This window comes from Gadus chalcogrammus, chromosome 12 (assembly GCF_026213295.1).
Source record: "Gadus chalcogrammus isolate NIFS_2021 chromosome 12, NIFS_Gcha_1.0, whole genome shotgun sequence".
NCBI lineage: Eukaryota > Metazoa > Chordata > Actinopteri > Gadiformes > Gadidae > Gadus > Gadus chalcogrammus.
In genome coordinates this window covers 5154789-5176402 of record NC_079423.1, presented here as the reverse complement: position 1 = coordinate 5176402, position 21614 = coordinate 5154789, and the positions used below count along the sequence as shown (strand labels likewise).

The 21614-nt window shown below is 44.7% G+C and overlaps 2 protein-coding genes across 4 annotated transcripts; one reads left to right on the top strand and one right to left on the bottom strand.

The window, feature by feature from the left end:
• Positions 1-272: 272 nt before the first annotated feature.
• On the top strand, positions 273-6304 carry nit2 (nitrilase family, member 2). Its single transcript, XM_056603604.1, has 10 exons — positions 273-455; positions 669-787; positions 1327-1447; positions 1723-1811; positions 1901-1994; positions 2277-2351; positions 2768-2846; positions 3325-3423; positions 4529-4584; positions 5925-6304. Exons 1-10 carry the CDS (start codon positions 428-430, stop codon positions 6017-6019), a joined length of 855 nt encoding a protein of 284 aa, XP_056459579.1. The 5' UTR covers positions 273-427; the 3' UTR covers positions 6020-6304.
• Positions 6196-21411, bottom strand: tbc1d23 (TBC1 domain family, member 23). Of its 3 annotated transcripts, XM_056603599.1 has the most exons (19): positions 21341-21411; positions 19816-19924; positions 18632-18737; positions 18188-18392; positions 17492-17615; positions 16703-16827; positions 16113-16159; positions 15700-15803; positions 15090-15212; positions 14356-14448; positions 14038-14208; positions 13839-13881; positions 13469-13575; positions 12635-12777; positions 12268-12312; positions 9869-9957; positions 9265-9400; positions 8709-8906; positions 6196-8396 (listed from the first exon to the last, which is right to left on the bottom strand). In XM_056603599.1, the coding sequence occupies exons 1-19, from the start codon at positions 21376-21378 to the stop codon at positions 8312-8314; spliced, it is 2091 nt and encodes a 696-aa protein (XP_056459574.1). In that variant the 5' UTR covers positions 21379-21411; the 3' UTR covers positions 6196-8311. The 3 variants fall into 3 exon arrangements, with proteins under 3 accessions (XP_056459574.1, XP_056459573.1, XP_056459575.1); XM_056603598.1 differs by having other exon boundaries at positions 14038-14448; XM_056603600.1 differs by lacking the exon at positions 12268-12312.
• Between the last annotated feature and the right edge of the window lie 203 nt (positions 21412-21614).

Here is a 21614-nt window from a genome sequence, read left to right as displayed (position 1 = left end):
CCTTTCTCGGCATTTTTGCACAGAAAACAAACCAAGTACATTATACACGCAACCACTTGAGATAGAATCGTGACATCCACTACAATGGATTTTTTTTCAAACTGCAATTGCGGATCGTGGAGCCTCTCAATCGTTTCCAGAAGTTAGCAGCTCCAAATAAAAACGCATTGGAGTTGCAGCACAATAGATGGTTGGTGAATAAATAGCTCTAAATAGCTCTGCACGCAATGTAACTAAAATATGCTTAGACTTTTACTTTGATATTCCTATTGGACCCGGAACTTGATGTTGCATAGCGCTGTCTGTCATAGAGGAGCTCCCTGCAGAAATCCTTCTACTTTTAGTTTTCTATGTTTGAATCTGAAGTCCAAGCTCCTTGGACTTCAGTAAAGTTACAGTAGAGGGAACTCAATATTATTCTGCGTACATGTCCACCTTGGCGAGAGCAATGTCAAGTAAGTTAATCACTACGCGTTTTATCTGTTAATGTTTACAATTCTTTAAATTGACCAATGTGTATGCATGCACCATGCAAGTACAATTTAACAATTTTTTTGAATGACCAATGCGCTGACGATATTGATATGTCGGCTACCACACACGGCGCTGAACTGACTTGTTTCCAAAGACATTTGTTAATAATTGAGCATGGAACTGTGTTTTTCTAGAGTTTCGGCTTGCCGTGATCCAGTTACATGTAACGAACGTAAAGCGAGATAACCTGTCGAAGGCGAAGAGTCTGATAAAAGAAGCTGCGGGTCAGGGGAGCAAGCTGGTGGTTCTGCCGGTGAGTGGTGGTACGGATGTACATTATGTGTCCAGCGTTGCACACACTAAATATATATATATATATGGTTATTATTATGCATCCATCGCTAGTTGACGGATCAATTATTCCAATATAATTGTCATGTTGTACGATTGGTTGCCAGAACCAAAAGTGCATGATAAATAACTACCTTCTACTTTTTACAGAATACAAGCAAGAAACTGAAGTGTAATAACCGCAGATTGGACACATTTTCCACTTTAATTGCGGCTGTATGATGATCCTAATCTGCGAATGTTGAAATAAAAAGACACAACTAAGCATTAAAACATCACTGCATTCGTGACCATTGTATAAAACCAGTAAGATAATCTTAACCTCAATGGGCTGCTGGCTAATTAGCCTAATACCCTCATCCTTCATCCACCTCACTTAAATTAAACAAGCAGCCTTCCTGTAATCCTATGAGCAAGGCAGGTCTTCTGCAACCAGGATGCACCCACATCATCAATGCTTGTCCAAAATGAATTGGATCTTATGTTATCTAACCTCCTCAGGAATGCTTCAACTCTCCGTACGGAACTGGCTTCTTCCGGGAGTATGCCGAGAAGATTCCCGGCGAGTCCACCAAGATGCTGTCTGAAGCAGCCAAGGAGAACGAGGTCTATCTGATCGGAGGTACGTGTGGGTCAGTGGCTCCCCAAACCCTTTGATTTGTGATATCTAGATTGACTGCTTGCACTGGCATAAAGAAAAACTAAAAGAAACTTGGCTTCGTTGCACTCTTGTCTAGTTGTTGTTCTTGAAACTGGGTTGTGCGGTTCTATAACTTTTATTTCGATTGTATAATTTAATTGTTCTCAGCCAAAGCCTTGTAAGTCACTTCGGATCAACTCAAATACTAAATGTAAGAGTCTATCTTTTGAGTCTAACTTGCACCCGTTGTTCACTAGGATCCATTCCAGAGGAGGACGGAGGTAAGCTATACAACACCTGTCCCGTGTTCGGTCCCGATGGCACCCTGTTGATGACACACAGAAAGGTACAACCTTTTTTCCAAGATTACACTGAAGCATGTCATTCCCATTCTCCCTGAGCGTCTCTCATTCCTCCCGATCCTCTCCGGCTAAGATCCACCTGTTTGACATTGACGTTCCGGGGAAGATCCGCTTCCAGGAGTCTGAGACGCTGAGTCCAGGCAGCGCTTTCTCCGTCTTTGAAACACGTGAGTCTCTCTCTGCTACCCCCCTGCGAGACCACGTACTCAACCTAACTAAATATCGACCGGACGGGACTCGTGACTTGGAGGTCCATGTTGTAGTGATGGGGTGTAAATATGTGTTTGTAATGGCCATTCAGAGTGGCCACAGTGGTCAGAGAATCACAAATGAATGTAATTAATGTAAACGAGGCAGTGAGCACAACTGCTGGGTAGACCTGTAGCATTAAGGTCTCTCTCTCTCTTTCCTTCTCTCTCGTTTTTTCTCTCACACTCCCTCCCTCTCAGCATTCTGTAAGGTGGGTGTCGGCATCTGTTATGACATCAGGTTTGCGGAACTGGCCCAGCTTTACAGCAAGATGGGTAAGGACCCCAGACAAACTGTGAACCCCCTGCCCGTTCGTTTAAATGGACATTGAAGGTATTGGGTTCGATCCCATATGTCCGCAGCCTTACCTGCAGGTATCATTGAGCTAAATGCCCCATAACCCCTACCTTCTGCTCTTCATAACATTAATCATAATTTACTGCAAGTCGCTTTGGATAAAAGCATAATTTACTAAATAGTAAATGTTAAGAGAGAGGTATGGATTATGAGATACGTTTATAAGATAAGATGCCCCTAACCCCTACCGGCTGCTCCTCATAACATTAACCTAATTCACTGCGAGTCGCTTTGGATAAAAGCATAATTGACTAAATAATAAATGTTATGAGAGAGGTATGGACATTTTGACCCGGGTTTGTCAAAGACAGCGGTGTGGTTCTGGGTCCTGCAGGCTGTGGGCTGCTGGTGTACCCAGGGGCCTTCAACATGACCACGGGCCCCGCCCACTGGGAGCTGCTGCAGAGGGCCAGGTCAGTCACTACACACACCTGACTGAGGACAAATCAGCCGACCTGGAGTTTGCCGGTTCGAACCCCAGTGAGGATGAGTTGAAGTGCTAGCTTGAACCGGGGTAGGGAGGGCCGGAATAGGGGAGGGCAGCCAAGTTTTGAAGAGGGGTGTCAACTCCCAGCCGGAATGTTCTTGGTACTAACTCCTTGAGCGAGGTACCTGACCTCTGACGGCTCAATGATGTCTCTAAATTCTGCGGAATTCAAGTGATGCTACATAAGTACATAACGTGGGCAGAAGCAGCGATAGCATTTCTCTTCCAGTCCTCAGATGCTCAGTTTAAACCTAGAGCCCCATGCTGTACTTCTACTTGAATGTTCTACTTGTGTTTACCTTGGATACACGCATAATGCTTGCAATAGAATTGGCAAACACAACGAACAACCAGTTTGACCGCTTTTGATTTAGTAAAAGAAAAAGCATATCTGCGTCTCGTAGAGCCCTCGACAACCAGCTGTACGTGGCCACAGCCTCGCCTGCCAGAGACGAGACGTCCTCCTACGTAGCTTGGGGCCACAGCACTGTTGTCAACCCCTGGTAAGAAACATGCATGTACAGGTCAGCATCTCAACGAATTAGAATATTGTGGAAAAGTTAAATCATTTCAATAATTCAACTTAAAATGTGAAACTCATCTATATATATATATATATATATATATTTTTTTTTTTCTTTTACACTAAAAGTGAAATAATTCAAGCCTTTATTTATATTAATCTTGATGATTATGGCTTCCAGCTCATTAAAAAAGCTTGTGAGCAGAAGTCAAGCATGAAGGGCTCTGTTGACTTTGGAATTGATAAAACACTGTGGACAAACACCAGAAGAAGACATGGCTCCTCAAACTATCACTGACTGTGGAAACTACACACTGGCCTTCAAGCAACTTGGATTCTGTGCCTTTCAATTCTTCCTCCAGACCCTTTGACCTTGATTTCCAAATTAAATGAGAGGCAGACCACTGAGCGAAGGATCAGTTATTTTTCTCCTTGCCTCAATCCACTCCTTGTGAATCTCCCACACATTTTTTAGTAGCCTTTGCTTGACAATCCTCTCAGGGCATTGGTTATCCCTGTTGCTTGTGCACCTTTTTCTACCACATATTTTCCTTCCACTCAACTTTTTACGAATATGCTTGAAGCCTGCTAAACCAGACTGGTTTAATCATCAAGATTAATACAAATAAAGGCTTGAAATATTTCACTTTGGGTATAATGAATTGATATGATTAAAAAATAGGGTTAGGGTTATATTTAATAGGGTTGATATGCTTTTGGTGACTTTGCCGAAAGTCGCTGAAATTGGTTTTGCAGAAATGAACAGTGTGAGAATAATAAGGGGTATTTTTTAACATACAGGCACCAGGATACAAGGTGTGTAACCTTGTTCTAATAGAACAATTCTAATAGTACACCCCCCCCCCCAAATGCAATTATTAACCCTAAAAACCCTAATTATTTTCATTAACGAGTAAGGTGTACCAATTAACCTCCAGAAAATCAGAAGAGAAGGAATCAGAGCTAATGAATTCTGTTATGGTTGTGATTGGCTGGAAGTTCATCCGTTTATCATCCCCATGTGCATTAATGCGTTACTCGTAGCAATTCACTTCACCACACACTGCCTCCTCATCTTTTTAAAGGGGAGAGGTGATCTCTACTACTGGATCAGAGGAGGCGGTGGTCTACGCTGATATTGGTGAGTTACCATAGTTTAACAACCTCAACAGAGGAGCCCAATTGATCGTACACATTGTATACATCTATAGTACTGTGTTGTTATGTAGCGCGTTTCGGAGGGCCTCACATCAAAACAGTCAACCAAAATGAATACATTTCATTTTTTTACCACGGAGCCCCTCTGGTGACATCTGGGAAAAAAAAATATATCTAATAATTTGAAGGAACAAGATAATTATTTTGTGGCCACAGTTTAATAATTCTAGTGTGGCTGTGTTGTCTATTGTCGCAGCAGGGGTTAGACGCATGTCGGCCATGGACAAGATATAAGAGATATCGTTCTATTTTAACCTCGGAATGAATTACAATGACATGCTAAAGTCACTTGCTGTTAGGCAAGGAGTTATTATAAGTAAGAGGCACTTAATTAGGCTGCTAAAAATGCACGGGTACAGCCGAAGACAATATGATGACCTCGGTGACGAGATAGACTTTATCATGCAACAGCTGAAGGGAAATGGAAACCTGCATGGATACAGATGGATGTACAGCAAATGCATGAAATTATTAATTATCATTTGGCATCCTTGCAAATGATAATTATATCTGGCATACCGATTCATATGATAAATGAAAACCATATGGAATCTGCATCAATGGTTGCATAGACAGCTTTTCCCGTAAAATAATTTGGCTTAAAGCGGCATACACCAGCAGTGATCCACATGTCATTGGAGGCTACTTTATGGAGGCCTAGAGGAGTTCGGTGGCTTCTAAGGTCCGCCCCGACACTTGGTGCTGGTGTAGCTGTCAAAACGAGGTCCATCCTCTATCACGTCACCGAGGTCATCATATTGTCTTCGGCTGTACCCGTGCATTTTTAGCAGCCTAATTAAGTGCCTCTTACTTATTATAACCCCTTGGCTAACAGCAAGTGACTTTAGAATGTTATTGTAATTCATTCCGAGGTTAAAATAGAATGACATGCGTCTAACCCCTGCTGCAACAATAGACAACCAAAACATAAAACACAACATAAGTATCTCGTTCCCACGAATTATTAAACTGTGGCCACAAATTAATTATCTTGTTCCCACAAATTATTAAACTGTGGCCACAAATTAATCATCTCGTTCCCGCAATTTATTAAATTGTGGCCACAGATTATCAAGTCATGCAAACAGATCACTAAGTCGGGCAAACAGATATATATTTTTTTCCCAGATGTCACCAGAGGGGCTCTGTACATTTCTAATTTATGGAGAAACAAAAAAGAATATTCCATTGGAGATGTCAGCAAATGATCCTCAGTAGTTTTGTTTGTCCTAGCAAAAATTAACAACTTTCAACTGTTTGTAGACTTGCAATATATGGCGGAAGTCCGACGGCAGATCCCAGTGACGGTGCAGAAACGTGACGATCTCTACGCGGTGAACCCCGTTACGGAGCGCTGAAGCTCCCGGGGCTCCGCAAAGAGAAACGCTCGCTGGACAACGTCCAGGATACACAATTATGACGTCAATGATGCTGAGGATGAGCACCAGATGAACTCAATGTCCAGGTGTACAGCAACGTTTGGACTCCACCTAAAGTTTGATCCTACTGTGATTTTTTTCAATACCTTGACAGAAATGTCAATATTTAAATGTGTTGAATTGTGATTCTCTAAAGATACAGACACACATTTCCAATATGCTATCGGTAATGATGCTAACTACAGATTTATTTGTGTAAATTCATCAAATAAAATTTTCCCATGCCAGTGAGATAATATGCAAGAAAGGAATGTATAACGGACGGGATTGGACCCGCTAGAAGCTAGGTTGCTGTAACGTTAGCCTAGTGTAGGTCAATTAATGATGGCATTACAAACTTACATGTAGTAACTCATGAATTAAAATGAGGTATTCATACCCATTGTTGAATAACTATCAATTTATTAAAAACAAAGTTTATTAGAAAAGAACAGTTAAGTTAAGTGCAAAATATACAGGAGAATGCAAAGGTTAAGCGGCCGTTGGATGAGCGGTGACCGACGCCATGTTTTTTCAAACGATGGGGAAGGGAAATGTTCTCAACCGTAAAGACGTCGACCAGTCAAGCATATTCAAGTAAATACTGAACAAATCACATAACAAATTACAACACGATGCATTGATTACACAGGAATGCTATGTTATGGGAGACCATTTAATCACCACTTTTTTCCATCTAACTTATCAGAAATTGAACGAAATATCTTTCCATCAGAAACTCCTCCATGCCACCTCATGGCAACAAATGAGATAAAACAGTCATTCAACACTTATGATGCTAGTTATATATTGAGCTATATTTTCTGTTTGCAGATGTTACTTACAACTCACAATTAACCGAGATCGTGAAAGCAAACAACACGGCCAAGTTGATGAAACGCGAGCAAATTATCTTTTCTGGAAAAGAATAAGTGTGAAAACACTTAAATATAGAATCAATGACACAATTCAAGGACACTATAGCATATGTCCTAATATATAAGTTGACTAATAAACAGCATATAGAAATCTATACGCTATATTCTTCCACAGTGAGTCAACACAGCATATGTCTGAGGGCCAGGTACAATACAATCAAAGGTAGCATAACGTTTGCTAAAGACTTTCTCCCACACAAGTGGAAAATTAATCCAGTTCTGGAATTCGGCAGCAAATACTAAAGCACCGAAATAGTTGGTGCTCAATCGGTGACATGACCAGACCTCCATTTGGTAATACTCAAGTTGTCCAGAGATGGGGACAGCTTCTGTTCTAGTGTGGTTAATTGCATTGTTTGAAAAGCTGACAATAAATTAAATTTGCTCCGTGAAAGACTGCTTAGTCCTAGAAACTGCAGCTAAATAACAGACTTGAATAATCTTGATTAGATGGTTCAAAAATTATTTTACTGCTCAGATATTACGGTAGTTTACACGCACTATGTACATGAGATATTTATAAACACCCTTAAATGACTTTATTTAAGGCTGTGCGCTGAAAAGAAGAATATCAAAAAGAGTTGAGGTGGCAGAAGACCAGCGCCGTCGGTCAACCACAGCTATTATGGGATGGGCATCTTTAGAGTTTTCCGTTTGTATCCAGGATCATGCTCGTTTCGGATCAACTTGTTAATTCCTATAACCTCTGACCTATAAAGGAAACCTCCTTCCTTTAATGATAACAACCTAACTCTGAAGAGCAATACCGTTGTCAATACACGTAATCAATCAGAGTGTCCGGAATTGTGCCCAGCCAAACCCACAGTAGGATTGGTGTTGAATGGTAAACCGAGAAGAGAACGCAGTGACCTTTAGGTACGCTGATGATTAGCTGACACACATCCAGCCGGTTCAACCGTCACTAGAGAAACAAGTGGGTTTTAAGGCAGGAGGGGATTTGGTTGCGTTGAACTGAATCTGAAACGAGCTCTGTTAATGAACACAATGTCAAAAAGAAAATAAATCTTTAGTTTTAAATAAGAGCAAGTAAAGTGGGAAGGTCGGGTCGTGGAGCACCTAGTAAAGTATTTCAAAACACACACGCGCACACACACACACACAGCCTGTCCCCAAACAGGTCCTCAGTCTGTGAAGAGCAGGCAGCACACCAGCGGAACCGGTCAGTCCATCCTGTCCACGGGCCGGTCCCGAGGGGGTGGGCAGAAACCACAGAGCTGGAGCAGGAGGAGCCAGCAGTCTCCCCCTCCTCCCACACCTTGGCGTCCAGACCTCCTTAGGAGCTCTCCAGGGCGTCCAGGACCTTCATGATCTGCTGCTTGATGACCTTGGTGGCGTCGCCAGCGTTGGGGATCAGATACCTGAGGGGGAAGGGGAGCGTTAGCAACACAGAGCCGATGGCAACGCAAATAGAAATGAGTGGACCTGACTGATCCAAGACGAAGTAATTGTACACAAAAGATAGTATTGTCGACTGAGGTTGTTAAATTCCTCCTGCCTGAATATTCACCAAGTGACAAAAAAAAGAGGAAAGGTTCAATTGGACAACCAAGCCAGTAACCAGCTACAACAACATTCTCACAAATGATTAAGGGTCTTTGGGCACACAAGTCCCTCGTGTAACTCTGTAACCGAGCATAGCACGTGACTGGAGAGCTAACATCCTCACGCACCTCTCCACTGCGGAGATTTCCACGCCTGCGGCGGCGTTGTTGTTGCCGAATTTGAAGGTGATGAGTTCCGGATGCTTCTTCTTTGAGGTGATCTTCACCACCGAGTTGAGCGCCTGTCTGGACTGGATGTAGGCAAAGCCTTTACGAGATGCGATCTCCCGCAGGCAGAACATGTGGGTGGCCGTCACCAGTAGGTGGCTGGGAGGGGGGGGGAAGATGGAGGGACATGGTGGCGGGGTTAGACTGATGGTGCGGGCCACATGGGGAATACAGTTCATTTTTGGACACACAAGCACAGGCCAAATTCTAACACACAGATCCTTGAATTTTAAAACACAAACCCGCAGATCGTCAAATTCTGACACACACACACACACACACACACACACACACACACACACACACACACACACACACACACACACACACACACACACACACACACACACACACACACACACACACACACACACACACACACACACACACACACACACGTTATGATTCCCCAGGACACGGCATGTCCAGGAGGAGTTGCTGAGGACCCCGGACCCACCTGGGGAACATGTGTCCAGTCTCCTTCACCTCGTCACAAGGGATGTGGTGCTTGACGTCTGGCTTGTTGGTCCACGTCTGGAGGTTGATGATCTCCTTCCGGTCGTCATCCGACGTGGACGAAATGTCGATTTCGTCTGGAAGGGAGAACAAAAACACCCAAAACACACCCATGACTTGGATCAGTGATTCCCAACTGCGGGGGGGGGGGGGGTATGCATACTCTCGAGAGTAAATGAGAAGGTTCCCAGGGGGGGGGGACTATGTAGGAAAGGTAGGCATTTGGAGAAACAATCCTTGATGGTTTCAATAAACAGTTACCTTGTTATTGAAAGTATTTTAGGTATTTCTTCAGCTTTTATCCCTAGCTTTAGCATTAGGTTTGCCTAGCATTGTGGAAGACTCAATGATTTTTTTGCCCATGAGGGCATGGGCAAAGTGCCCGATGGTTGCCGGGTAGTTAGGCAGGTAGACAGACCAATCATCTTGAAGAATTTCTTTGCTGATTGTTAGCAATGAAGACCAGAAATAGAAGTATGCCTCAACTCTTCTGCCAGAATGCTGCGATGCCATCCGAAAGTGCAGGAGTTGTGATCAGGACCCACCTGTATCGTACTCCTCCTCGTCACCGATGCTGAATACAGGTTTGACTCCTCTGTAGGGCTTACCCACCCGGTCGTTGCTGCTCACGTGCCTGTTGTGTGGGAAGGATACAAAGACTTCCTCCCGTCAACATGGAGGCCAGTGATGTCACCGACGGCCATGTAGGACCATCAAGCATGAGCAAGTATGCTTTGCTGCTGACTGGTGAAAACTTTAAAAGAACAACAACACACTGGACCTGGCTGTGTGGATCTAACTGCGTTCACACCAAAAGCTGTGAAGCCTTTTGAGCGATAAACGCCCATTCACTTTCTAATAGACATGAGCGATAAAGCGATAAAACGCTTGAGCGATAGCTTTAAAGCTGTAAATGAGAGTTGAAAACAGCTCAACTCTATGCAAATGAGCTAGTAGCGTTTCGGCTGTAAATGACCGCCAGCCAATCGGAATGTAGATGTCTCTCGCCGGCGTGGGTCCCAATAAACATACGCGAGAACTTTAGTTCCTAGTTCCTACCACACATGTGTTCCTTCATCATGGTGCATGAGAGAATAATTGCGGTTATCGTATTTGTGGGCGATTGCATGGCCAACGTGGTGTTATTATAGCCTGATTATTAACAAAAAAACACACAGAAAGAATAAAGCATCCAGCATATGATTTCAACAATGTAAGAGGGCATACGCAATCCGCATTACGCAACAGGGATGGTCGCACAGTGGAATGCTGATGGAAACCAGCGGACGAGCGGTGGGGGGAGATGTGCGCGCACTTCAGAAGCAGGGAGATACCGCACAAAAATCTATTTCTAATTTGTCAGTTTGCCGTGCGTCTGCCTGGCACAAATGCTCCCGTTGAGCGTATCGTTTCCATAATAAATACTACACACACACACACACACACACACACGATAGCGATCAACTAAGCTATTATCTAGCATATAAGCAATCGCTCCATTAATTAGTTATTCAGTGTTTCATGTATTTATGCTTATTATCCTTTTTCTATTGACCAAACTTATGACCATCTTGTGTTTTTGTGGCTCGGCATCAGCAGCAGCACTTGCCTCAACCACGAGCGTGCGGGCAAAAAGCGCGGCTCCTTTAAAATGGAAAAGTAAAATCGCAAGAGCGATGTGAGCTGTACATATTTTGGACAGCATTGCGGTTTGAGCTATTCGGCGATTTTGAATCTTTTACAGCTTTTGGTGTGAACGTACAATAACGGCTTAACGGGGTAAAGACATGCTTAGATGGAGGCTCAAACACACCTTTGCTGAGGTTACCACCAGAAATACTACCATGCTAATCATTCTATTCTGCAATTCTATAGATGCTTTTTTGCGTCCTAGAAAATGATTATAGATTTTTTTGTATAGATTATAGATTAATCTGACAAATGCATAAATAAAGAGAAAAAGCTCTTTTTTTGTAGCTTTCTTTTAAAAAAAGTAAGAAATTCATATTTTAAAACACAATTGACAAGAGTTGAACCTTTGTAAGGCAGACATCTCCCAAGACTAGTGAGAAGTTAATCTTTAAACCCAAAACATGGTTAATTCCCGTAAGCGAGACAGACAGCTACAATGTCCAGACAAAGCTGTTAAAGACAAAGAAAAGGTTTAAACAACATGTATACTGTGAAGACCACAAAGAGGTGCATGGCAAGTTATTGTGCAATATCCAGGGCTTTATTGACTGAGTGCAGCGGTCCATTGTGACACAGCCCGGCTTATCACCATTATGACAAATCACGAGATGGAATGCAGAGATCTGCTTCAACCTTCAGGCCACCGGCGGTATTGTTAAAGTTCGACCCAAACTAGCTCATTTGGTCAGACGGTGAAAAGACAGGCAACAACTACAGTTGAACTCGGATGTTATGATGTACGTTTTGAAAGACGAAGACGACAACAAACACTAGCTACCGTGCGTAAAATCTACCGTGGATAAGTCACTAGCGGATTTCAGAGTGGTTAGTATAAGCATAAGGACAGAGATGGCTTGCGTGTTTTCAAGTATCCACATCTGTGAACCTGTTATGAGAGTGAGGAGTGAGGACAGATGTTGGAACCAAGCATGCGACACGTGGCACAGTTCATAAAAGGGCCCCCATGTTTTTACCACTAGACGCCACAGGGCCAAAAGTCATATCCATTTGTGACATCACAAATGGTGAAGCAAGTCTCTCACTTGTGATGTCACAAGGGCACAGATTTTGAAATGGCTTGTAATGACTTCTCAGCCTGGCACCTAGTGGTAGCGATAGGGGCCCTTTAAGATTATGAAATTGTGGTTGTGCAATGCAGAGGGGGGGGGGGGGGCCTGAGGGCCTGTGAGGGGCCCAACAGCCAGTGGTGGACATGCTAGTGAAGTACAGCGCGACGCTTGGCAACTCTTACCGATCTGGGACAGCCTTCTCTGGCCAGGGCAGAGTGAAAGACATTCTAGTGTGGGATAAGGCACATGGTTTGGTCAGGGACTGTGTTCATGGGTCGCTCTAACTGTGTAAAATAATGTGCACAATATGCCCGATAGCTATTAATGATTGCCATTGTGTCTTGTGTTGTAAGGAGAAATGTATTTAAGAATGTGGATGCATTGTTGAAGAGCCTGTAAAGACACGATACAGGATGTCCTCCACTTTAAAACATGTTTCAACGTGTTGTTTTAAAACAACATGTTTTAAAGTGAAAAAAGAAAGGTTGTGAAATCGTAAATATCTAGATCCTTTTTTTAAGGCTCATGGAGAATAAGGCAGAAGCTCACCTGTCCACAGGTGTGGCGGTGTTCTCGATGAAGCTGATCATCTTCTCCTTGACGTTGACTGACTTGGACTTCAGGGCAAAGGTCATCTTGTTGACCAGAGACTTGACCCCCTTGGCGTCTCCGGGGCCACCCAGCGACTCGCCCTGTGTGACCAGAAGGGGATCATCATGACCTCAGACCTGTCTGTCCCCGTCGGTCTGGTGTCTGGGCCCCTTTTGGACCATCAGGTGTCTTGTTGATTAGAAGCTTTCCACTTGTGACTTCCGAAGTCGGAGTGTTCACAGAGATGCGTGACAGATCATCCTAACACTGGGTAGGCGGACTTCCACTCGTGATGGCACCATAGGCTCAGTTTTTAAAATTTTGATGGCTATGCGACAAGATGAATATCATGACAAAATCGTGTGCATTCAAGGCTGATTAGCCTTTATCAGCCTTTTGAAAATTGATCCACTGGGCAAAAAGTTTGGCCAGTAGATCAATTTTCAAATGGCTGATAAAGGCACTCACCAGGGTGAGTGTTTGGCCAGAAGGTAATTCCGCCTACCAGTTTGTACCAACACTCTGAAATAGTTTGAATCGGCTGATCAACATCACACCTGGTTGTCAAATAGTGACCCTTTATATCTTTCAGCTTTTTTTGCAATATAAGAGAGTCCAATTACATATGCATGTTGCGGTCTGCAACATCAACAACAACAACAACCCAGTTTGTTTTGAGTTGATGTCACAGGCCGCTTATGGCAGAAGTACCGTTTTAAACCAAACAGCAGAGCGTGAGGGAAACCCCTTTAAGCCCTCCCGCTGTTTGACCCAGGGGGGGGGGGGACTCACGTCGGCTGAGCTGAGGCTGCTGTGGGACCCTGAGGTGCTGACGATCCAGTGGAGGTAGGACGAGTCCAGGCCCTCGATGTTCATGTCCACCAGGTGCTGCTGTAGAGCTGCACCACACACACACACACACACACACACACACACACACACACACACACACACACACACACACACACACACACACACACACACACACACACACACACACACACACACACACACACACACATATATATATAAATTAAGATAAAATAATGTATATAAAAAAATATATATAAATATATATATATATATATATATATATATATATATATATATATATATATATATAGAAAATACATACAAAAATCTAATCTTTAACTGCACTCACCCATGAATCCGCCTTTTGCGATGCTGACGTATTCCTTGTTTTTCTGCAATAGAAGGTGTTTGATTAGTGAAGGAGGTGACCGGAGATAGCGGACCATGACATAAACGTGGGAGCAATCTACCCAAATGAGCTTGATTTAACGTCGAGTTGCTTAGTTCAAGAATGACCGACGGGTGACGCGTGCAGCAGCCCCTCTGACCTGCAGGAAGTGAGCGAGCACCATGTTCATGTACATGTCCTCCTCCTCGCGCCCGCTGCCCATGAAGCAGAGGTGCTCCCCGCTGGCCACCGAGCCCGACTCCAGGGACTGCTTCTGGGCCTCCAGCAGGGACTTGACCGACAGCGCAAACTCCGACGGGTTCCGCAGCATCTGTGAGGAGCGGCGCGCGAGAGAATGAGGTGGAGAGCACCTTATTTTGAATTCAATTTGAGAGGCCGAGAGAGAGAGAGAGAGAGCGGGAGAGACGGAGAGAGGGAGAGAGCGAGAGCGAGAGAGAGAAGGGATGGAGAAACTGACCAGGTCAGAGTCCAGGTGGAAGGCGGTGGACAGGTGTCCGGCGTTGTACTGCTCGGCCGGTCTACAGTCAACCACGAAGAACCGCACGCCGTCCTACGGGAGACACCGGCACCACCGTCAAGAGACCCGGTCAACCCACCCCGGTACACCACCACCACCGTCAGAGACCCGGTCAACCCACCCCGGTACACCACCACCACCGTCAGAGACCCGGTCAACCCACCCCGGTGCACCACCACCACCGTCAGAGACCCGGTCAACCCACCCCGGTACACCACCACCACCGTCAGAGACCCGGTCAACCCACCCCGGTACACCACCACCACCGTCAGAGACCCGGTCAACCCACCCCGGTACACCACCACCACCGTCAGAGACCCGGTCAACCCACCACCTCCGTCAGAGACCCGGTCAACCCACCCGGTAGTGAACTCTAACTCAACTCTCCCGGGGGGCTAGATCTACTGCAGAGATCGTAAGATGTACCTGATATACTTTGTCAGTTACTATTTCATATCTGTTTGTTGTTGTTTTTTTGCATTATTTCTAAGCTTATTTAAGAAAATATAATTCTCTTTAATGGTACTGGCGTTCTGGGGCGAGAAGGCGTCGAGTTTTATCCAACACGACTAAGACCGTGAGTTACAGATGCATGGCATTGATGAGCAGGTATTGGGTCGGGCGTCAGACCAGGTGGGACCAGGTGAGAGCCGACCAGACCAGGTGAGACCTACCTGCTGGTGCTGGTTGGCCTGCAGGATCTCCGGGACGGAGACGGGGAGGCAGAGGGCCTGGCTCAGGTCCATGTCCTCCTCCTTCAGGGCCACCAGACTGCTGCCAAACAGGTTCTGGTTCTCCTGGGGGGGGGACAGAGCACCTCGGCAAGTCAGACTCATTCCGCATTTTAGAGAGAAATGTGTGAAATGTCAGAGAAGATGTCTCTGAGATATCAAGAGAAGACATAACACATAATCTAAAAGATAAAAAAAAATATATATAAACAGTCATCTTAATAAAATAAGGCTAAAGTACAAAACAAAAAAGATCACAGTATACAGAGATCACTTTTTTATTTGTTGGTTGTGGTACCAAATAAAAATAGATTTCTTTGAATATATGTTGTCATTGCTGTACTCCAATGACCTGTTAAATCCTATAATATTGCGTTAAGGGTTTTTAGTCGATTACTAAAAAGCAATGATCACATGATCAGAACTAACCTGTTTAAAATCATTTGGGGTGTGATTACCAGTTCCTTTATTGACGATTTGGTATTTGTGATTGGAATGGGTATTGGTAGTGAAATAACTGGTCTCTGCGGTTTCCTGTGAGTGTGTGGCCTACCTTTCGGAGGGAGAGAGGGGTCTTGCTGTAGTAATACTGGGCCAGAGATATCAGGTCCTCAACGTCCTCTGTCTCAAGGAGAGCTGGAGACTCTTCCAGCATTTCTGCAACGCACACACACACACACACACACACACACACACACACACACACACACACACACACACACACACACACACACACACACACACACACACACACACACACACACACACACACACACACACACACACACACACACACACACACACACACATTAGCTCCTGTCCCTCGGATGCCAGCTGATCAGGGATCTGCTAATTAGACGGTCAAAGAAAGGTTCAGGATGAAAGAGCTCCTCTCTGACATGGTGAGGAATACATAGAGAAGATACACCTACTCATGTGTGGTGGTGGGTACGTCCAGATACTTACTCATCATCTCTTCTCTGCTGGTGGCTTCCTGTGAGAGGATGGATTCTCTGAGGAACACAGCACACACTTCATATACACAGACACATGAACATTCATGAATTATATGAGAGGTCATTCATTGGAGTTTCAGATTGTACATAAAATCTTGGTCTCGGTGCACGGTTTACATTTATTATTATAATTATTATTATCAGTTATGGGAGGTCAGGTTAGGGGTAGCTTGGGTAGGTTAGGGCTAAAGTGGTTAGGTCAGGTTAGGGTTAGAGTGGGTAGGTTAGGGCTAAAGTGGTTAGGTCAGGTTAGGGTTAGAGTGGGTAGGTTAGGGCTAAAGTGGTTAGGTCAGGTTAGGGTTAGAGTGGGTAGGTTAGGGCTAAAGTGGTTAGGTCAGGTTAGGGTTAGCGTGGGTAGGTTAGGGCTAAAGTGGTTAGGTCAGGTTAGGGTTAGAGTGGGTAGGTTAGGGCTAAAGTGGTTAGGTCAGGTTAGGGTTAGAGTGGGTAGGTTAGGGCTAAAGTGGTTAGGACAGGCTAGGGTTAGAGTGGCTGGGTCAGGTTAGGGTTAAAGTGGGTAGGTTATGTTGAGAATACACTCACTTGGCGTTGACTAGGATGACAAGCATGAGGAAGAAGACGAGGAAGGGGTCGCCCTGCTGGAGGTAGTTGTCCCACAAGGCCTGGGTCACCGGAGCAAGGCAGTGGCTGGCAAACAGACTGCCCAGCTGAGAACACGCACACACACACAGGTTGATACAAACCTACACACCCATACACACAAACATATACTAACACTCTCCAGCTATCACCACTGACACACTCTGAGTTAGCAACACACCAGTCCACTTTGATTGAACCTTATTCTGGGCAGAGCCAGGGGATGGACAGGTTGTTGTGGACGGAGCGTGGAGAAGAGAGCATAGAGGACAGAGCATGGAGGAGAGAGCATAGAGGACAGAGCCATAAGGACAGAGCCTCGAGGATAGGGCCTGGAGGACAGAGCATGGAGGACAGAGCCTGGAGGACAGAGCCTGGAGGACAGAGCCTGGAGGACAGAGCCTGGAGGACAGAGCCTGGAGGAGAGAGCATAGAGGACAGAGCCTGGAGGACAGAGCCTGGAGGACAGAGCCTGGAGGACAGAGCCTGGAGGACAGAGCCTGGAGGACAGAGCCTGGAGGACAGAGTGTGGGAAACAAAGGGTGGAGGACAGAGCCTAGAGAGCTTTGAAGAGAGAGCATGGAAGACAGAGTGTTGAGGACAGAGCCTAGAGAGCCTTGAGGACAGAGTGTGGAGGAGAAGGCATGGAAGACAGAGCCTCGAAGCTTAGAGAGCAAGGACATAGTGTGGAAGAGAGTGCATGGAGGATTGTCGTGAAGTGGACGTTTGTACCCAGTTGATGGCGTAGGAGTCGGGGGTGATCTTCTTGGTGTCCAGGAAGGAGCAGAGCTCGGGCTCATGGTACTGCAGCAGCAAGCTGCACAGGTGGAAGGGCCGGCCCTTCTGCACACAGTCCCTGCAGGGGGAGGGACAGAGAGTCAGAACAAAGAACCAGTCTCTGCAGGAAGCTAGACGGGTCCAAACATAGAACACCACAAGAACCAAAATAGAACAAACAAAACCACACACACAATCACCGGAGGAGGAGAGGGAGCAGAGAGCAAGGTCAAAACAAAAAAAAGTATGTGTGTGCGTTTGTGCGTGTGTGCTTCACACACACACAATATAAAAAAATCACAGTGAAGAAGACATGGAACCAGTTGATGTTCTCTGCTGATTTGCAGTGTGTGCTGTATATAAACATGTTTACCATGGGCTCACAGAGTCTAATCCAGAATACACACATTCTGTACAATCTGGTGGGAGGGAGAAATACAAGCGGGGATCAGACAGGCGGTCAGACGAGACAGACATACAGAGAGACGAGGAGAAAGAAAAACCAGGCAGACAGAAAACTTTACAAACAGGCAGCCAGGAAGACAGCCAGACAGATAAAATGCGGAAACGAACGGATCGACAGATGGACATGCAGGGCGAGACAGACCGGTGTCTCCCCTGAGACCAACAGACAGGCCGCCGACGTCTCACCTGGGGATGTATTTGTTCATGATGGCGTAGAAGCAGTTGTACAGGTCGCTGCGCGGGAGCTGCAGGCCCAGCAGGGGCTTGAGGAGGTGGGGCCAGCTCAGCTCCGGCGTGAAGCTGATGTTCCTGGACTTGCAGTAGAAGGTGATGACCGCCTCCACGTCCGACACCAGCTCCGCTCGCTCCTGCCCCGACACGCCCAGCTGGTCTACACACAGGGAACAGGGCGCTGGTTAACACAGACCCTGCTTCACGCATAGCGTCCACTAGGATGTCTTCCTGTGCCCTCAAACATTAACGCATGTGGAGAAAGGGAGTTGTGTTAGGCGTTAAGGGTTTGTCATCTATAGTGGGCCTCTGAAAAGGCTGTTGAAGCCCATTGTCATTGTACTAGAAAGGGCTATACTAATGACGTTGGCTTGATTTGAGGCGACAGGCCGGACTCACCGATCAGCTGCTGGCTGCGGTTGTGAATGAGCGTCTGCTCGGGGAGGTCAAGGACACCGTCCCAGGGAGAGAGGCTGTCACCCTTCCCAGCCACGTTCAGAGCGATCTGGCCAGGCAGAGAGACAGAGGTGAGGCTAGGGGTCACAGTGCAATGGTCGGAGAGATACACAATAGGGCTAGGGTAGTGAGAGATATAAAAGTTGATCCTTTTCCACTAGGCGTCATTATTGTTTATTAAAAGGCTTTGTTGAATACGTGATTCTGATTGATCAATTAGGGCATTCAGCCATCTGTTATTTCTGTATTGCAGATCGCTGCTACGAATAAAATAGTGTAATTGAACAGACCTTCTCTTGTAAGTAACCGTGTAATAAGCGTGATAATGTACAGAGATCCGGCCTTTATCCCTTAACTAATTAGAAATAATTGACCATGACCACGTTTACCAACTGAAGCAGCTAAACAGCAATATAGGCATGAGCTTTAATTTAGTCACACAGTAAATTACATGCATTCTTTTACAGTTAGTAAATACAGCGTACCACCCTAAATAAAACAGTGGGCACGTCTGAATGCAAGGACAATGTAAAGACACATTCCTTCTACGGTCCCTAGGTATTTGTCCTGAACAAAGGCTGCCTGTCTTTCCAGTCAGTCTGCAACTCTGCATGTCAAATAGTTTCACTTCCACAAAACCCGGATAGTCATACATGTAACTTTATGTGTCGTAAAATTGGAACCGTTTTTGCCGGTTTAAAAACTTAAACCAGCTAACTTAAAACGTAAAAAATATCTAATTATTCAAGTAAAAATAAATCATTAATTCATTACCTCAATCAAAGAAAATATGTATCTAATGGAAAAGGTTTAATATTGTATTTATTTATTAAAACAACCTGCGATCAACTAACCCTACTGCTACTTTCTCAGTAAATGGTTTCCAATCTTGACATTTCATCCCACCCCAAATAGTTCTTAAGTTCTACTAATATTTCTTAAGTTCTACTTAAGAAATATACTACTGGTTTAGCAAGACATGCCCTAAATGCTGTTTAACATCTTCAAGTAATTAATGCTATTCAGCATGCCGCCTCTCTTCATAGGATATCTACCTCCTCCACATGGTCATGTCACAGACACCCTGCTGGCCTTTGACCTCCACAGGGCTGTCAACGACCTCTCACCTTCCACATCTTCGCTCGTTGTTGAGGCGGGATCCCCTCCTCCTCGATCAGGTTCTTCTCCATCTCGATGTCGGATCCAGAGTCCAAGGCCTCGGCCAGATCCTGGTCCCTAAAGCACCACACAAAGTCAACCCCATCTTGGTTATACCACTTGGGGTCCGAAATGCAGGCCAACATGAAGCCGAGCAAAGAATGTTTATCAGTTTTAGAACATAACAAAGCTGGAGCCACCAGACTATTGTTACTAACAGTTTTAGAACAACACAAAGCTTGAGCAACCAGACAATCGTTACTAACAGCTTTAGAACAACAGATAGCTAGACAACCAGACCATTGTTAGTAACAGTTTTAGAATATCACAAAGCTGGAGCAACCAGACCAATGTTACGAACACTTCTAGAACATCACAAAGCTGTGGCTACCAGACCATTGTTTCATACAAAGCTTGAGCAGACCCATTATTGTTATAGTTATAGACACGTACAATGCGCTAGGAAGCTATTCACTACCACACAAAAGCAACGTTATATCGCTCATTCAAGTTACACTAGCTATCAATTCCATTAGATATATATGAATGAAAACATATACATAAATATAAACTAAATACAAATCCTACGAAAACTTAATTCTCCAGGAATGTTACTCGTCCGGATAGAGTATCCAACATGTAAAATCTGTAGTAGATAGAAGTACAGGTTCCCCAGACTAAGACTAAATCTAGAAGATGGAGAGACTCCACGTACAACGGGTCTTACTGATGGTAGTATATTGACTGCTGATAAATAATGAATGTGTATTATTAATGACATGTAATTGTTAAAAAAAACTATATGTATAGCACAAAAAATACAAACAGACACAGCAGAAGGCGCCAACACACGGGTATAAACCCACCATGTAACACACTGTTATACTAGGAGGATAAGTTAAAACATAGATGGGACGAGTTCCATCATGCAACACACTGTCTTACAAGGAGGATAAGTTAAAACATAGATGGGACGAGTTCCATCATGTAAGGCACTGTTTTATGAGGAGGATAACAAGTCAAACATAGATGTGACTAAACTCATCATGCGGGTAACTTTATTCAGAGGTGAAACTGACACTTAATGTAACATGCTATCTTACTAGGAGGATACAATAAGTTACACAGCCAGAATACGGTATTGAAGGTACATAATAACCACATTTATCCCATGCCGATCAAACCCACAATGGACCCACGTTGGAGACAGGAACTAAACTGCATCCACGGCCAAAAACACTATTATTATGATGTGTTATTGCAAAACAATGAAGGAAAATGATCCAAGATAATTAGCAATTATGAGCTTATGTGGCTAGCTAGCGTTGTGATGTCTGACACGTCAACTCGTATCCACACACACATAAACATACAGCGTCTCCTCACGGTGAACACGAACACATTCGTTGAGGCTGGACACGGCATGAGTGCGACCTGACTACACACATCATTTGAAGTTATTTCTGTTATCATTGTGCCTAAGCATCGACTCACCAAGTGGCGAGCAGAACTTCCTCCACGGCGTCCGCCATCGTTTTGTTGTGTTGACGCGCCACGTCACAGCACACGTGACAAGCAGACCCGGATGAGACGTAAAGTGTGTCACGTGATATAGCAGACGATGGGGCTAATTGGTTTAATCAGGGGAAGAAAACGAGTGGTTCTTGGACTATTCTTATTTCTGGACATGTCACTATCTTTCAGTTGTACAAGTTTGCAACGTTTGCACTATTATCAGTTCCATTGTTAACCTTGCAATACATTTATT

Coding starts and splice junctions, on each gene's coding strand:
- nit2 (XM_056603604.1), top strand. CDS start 428: ATGTCCACCTTGGCGAGAGCAATGTCAA. Junction 788..1,326: donor GCAAGCTGGTGGTTCTGCCG/GTGAGTGGTGGT, acceptor TAACCTCCTCAG/GAATGCTTCAACTCTCCGTA. Junction 1,812..1,900: donor TGTTGATGACACACAGAAAG/GTACAACCTTTT, acceptor TCTCCGGCTAAG/ATCCACCTGTTTGACATTGA.
- tbc1d23 (XM_056603598.1), bottom strand. CDS start 21,378: ATGGCGGACGCCGTGGAGGAAGTTCTGCTCGCCACTTG. Junction 12,778..13,468: donor GCAGCCTCAGCTCAGCCGAC/GTGAGTCCCCCC, acceptor CTGGTCACACAG/GGCGAGTCGCTGGGTGGCCC. Junction 9,958..12,267: donor GAGAAGGCTGTCCCAGATCG/GTAAGAGTTGCC, acceptor CCCACACAACAG/GCACGTGAGCAGCAACGACC.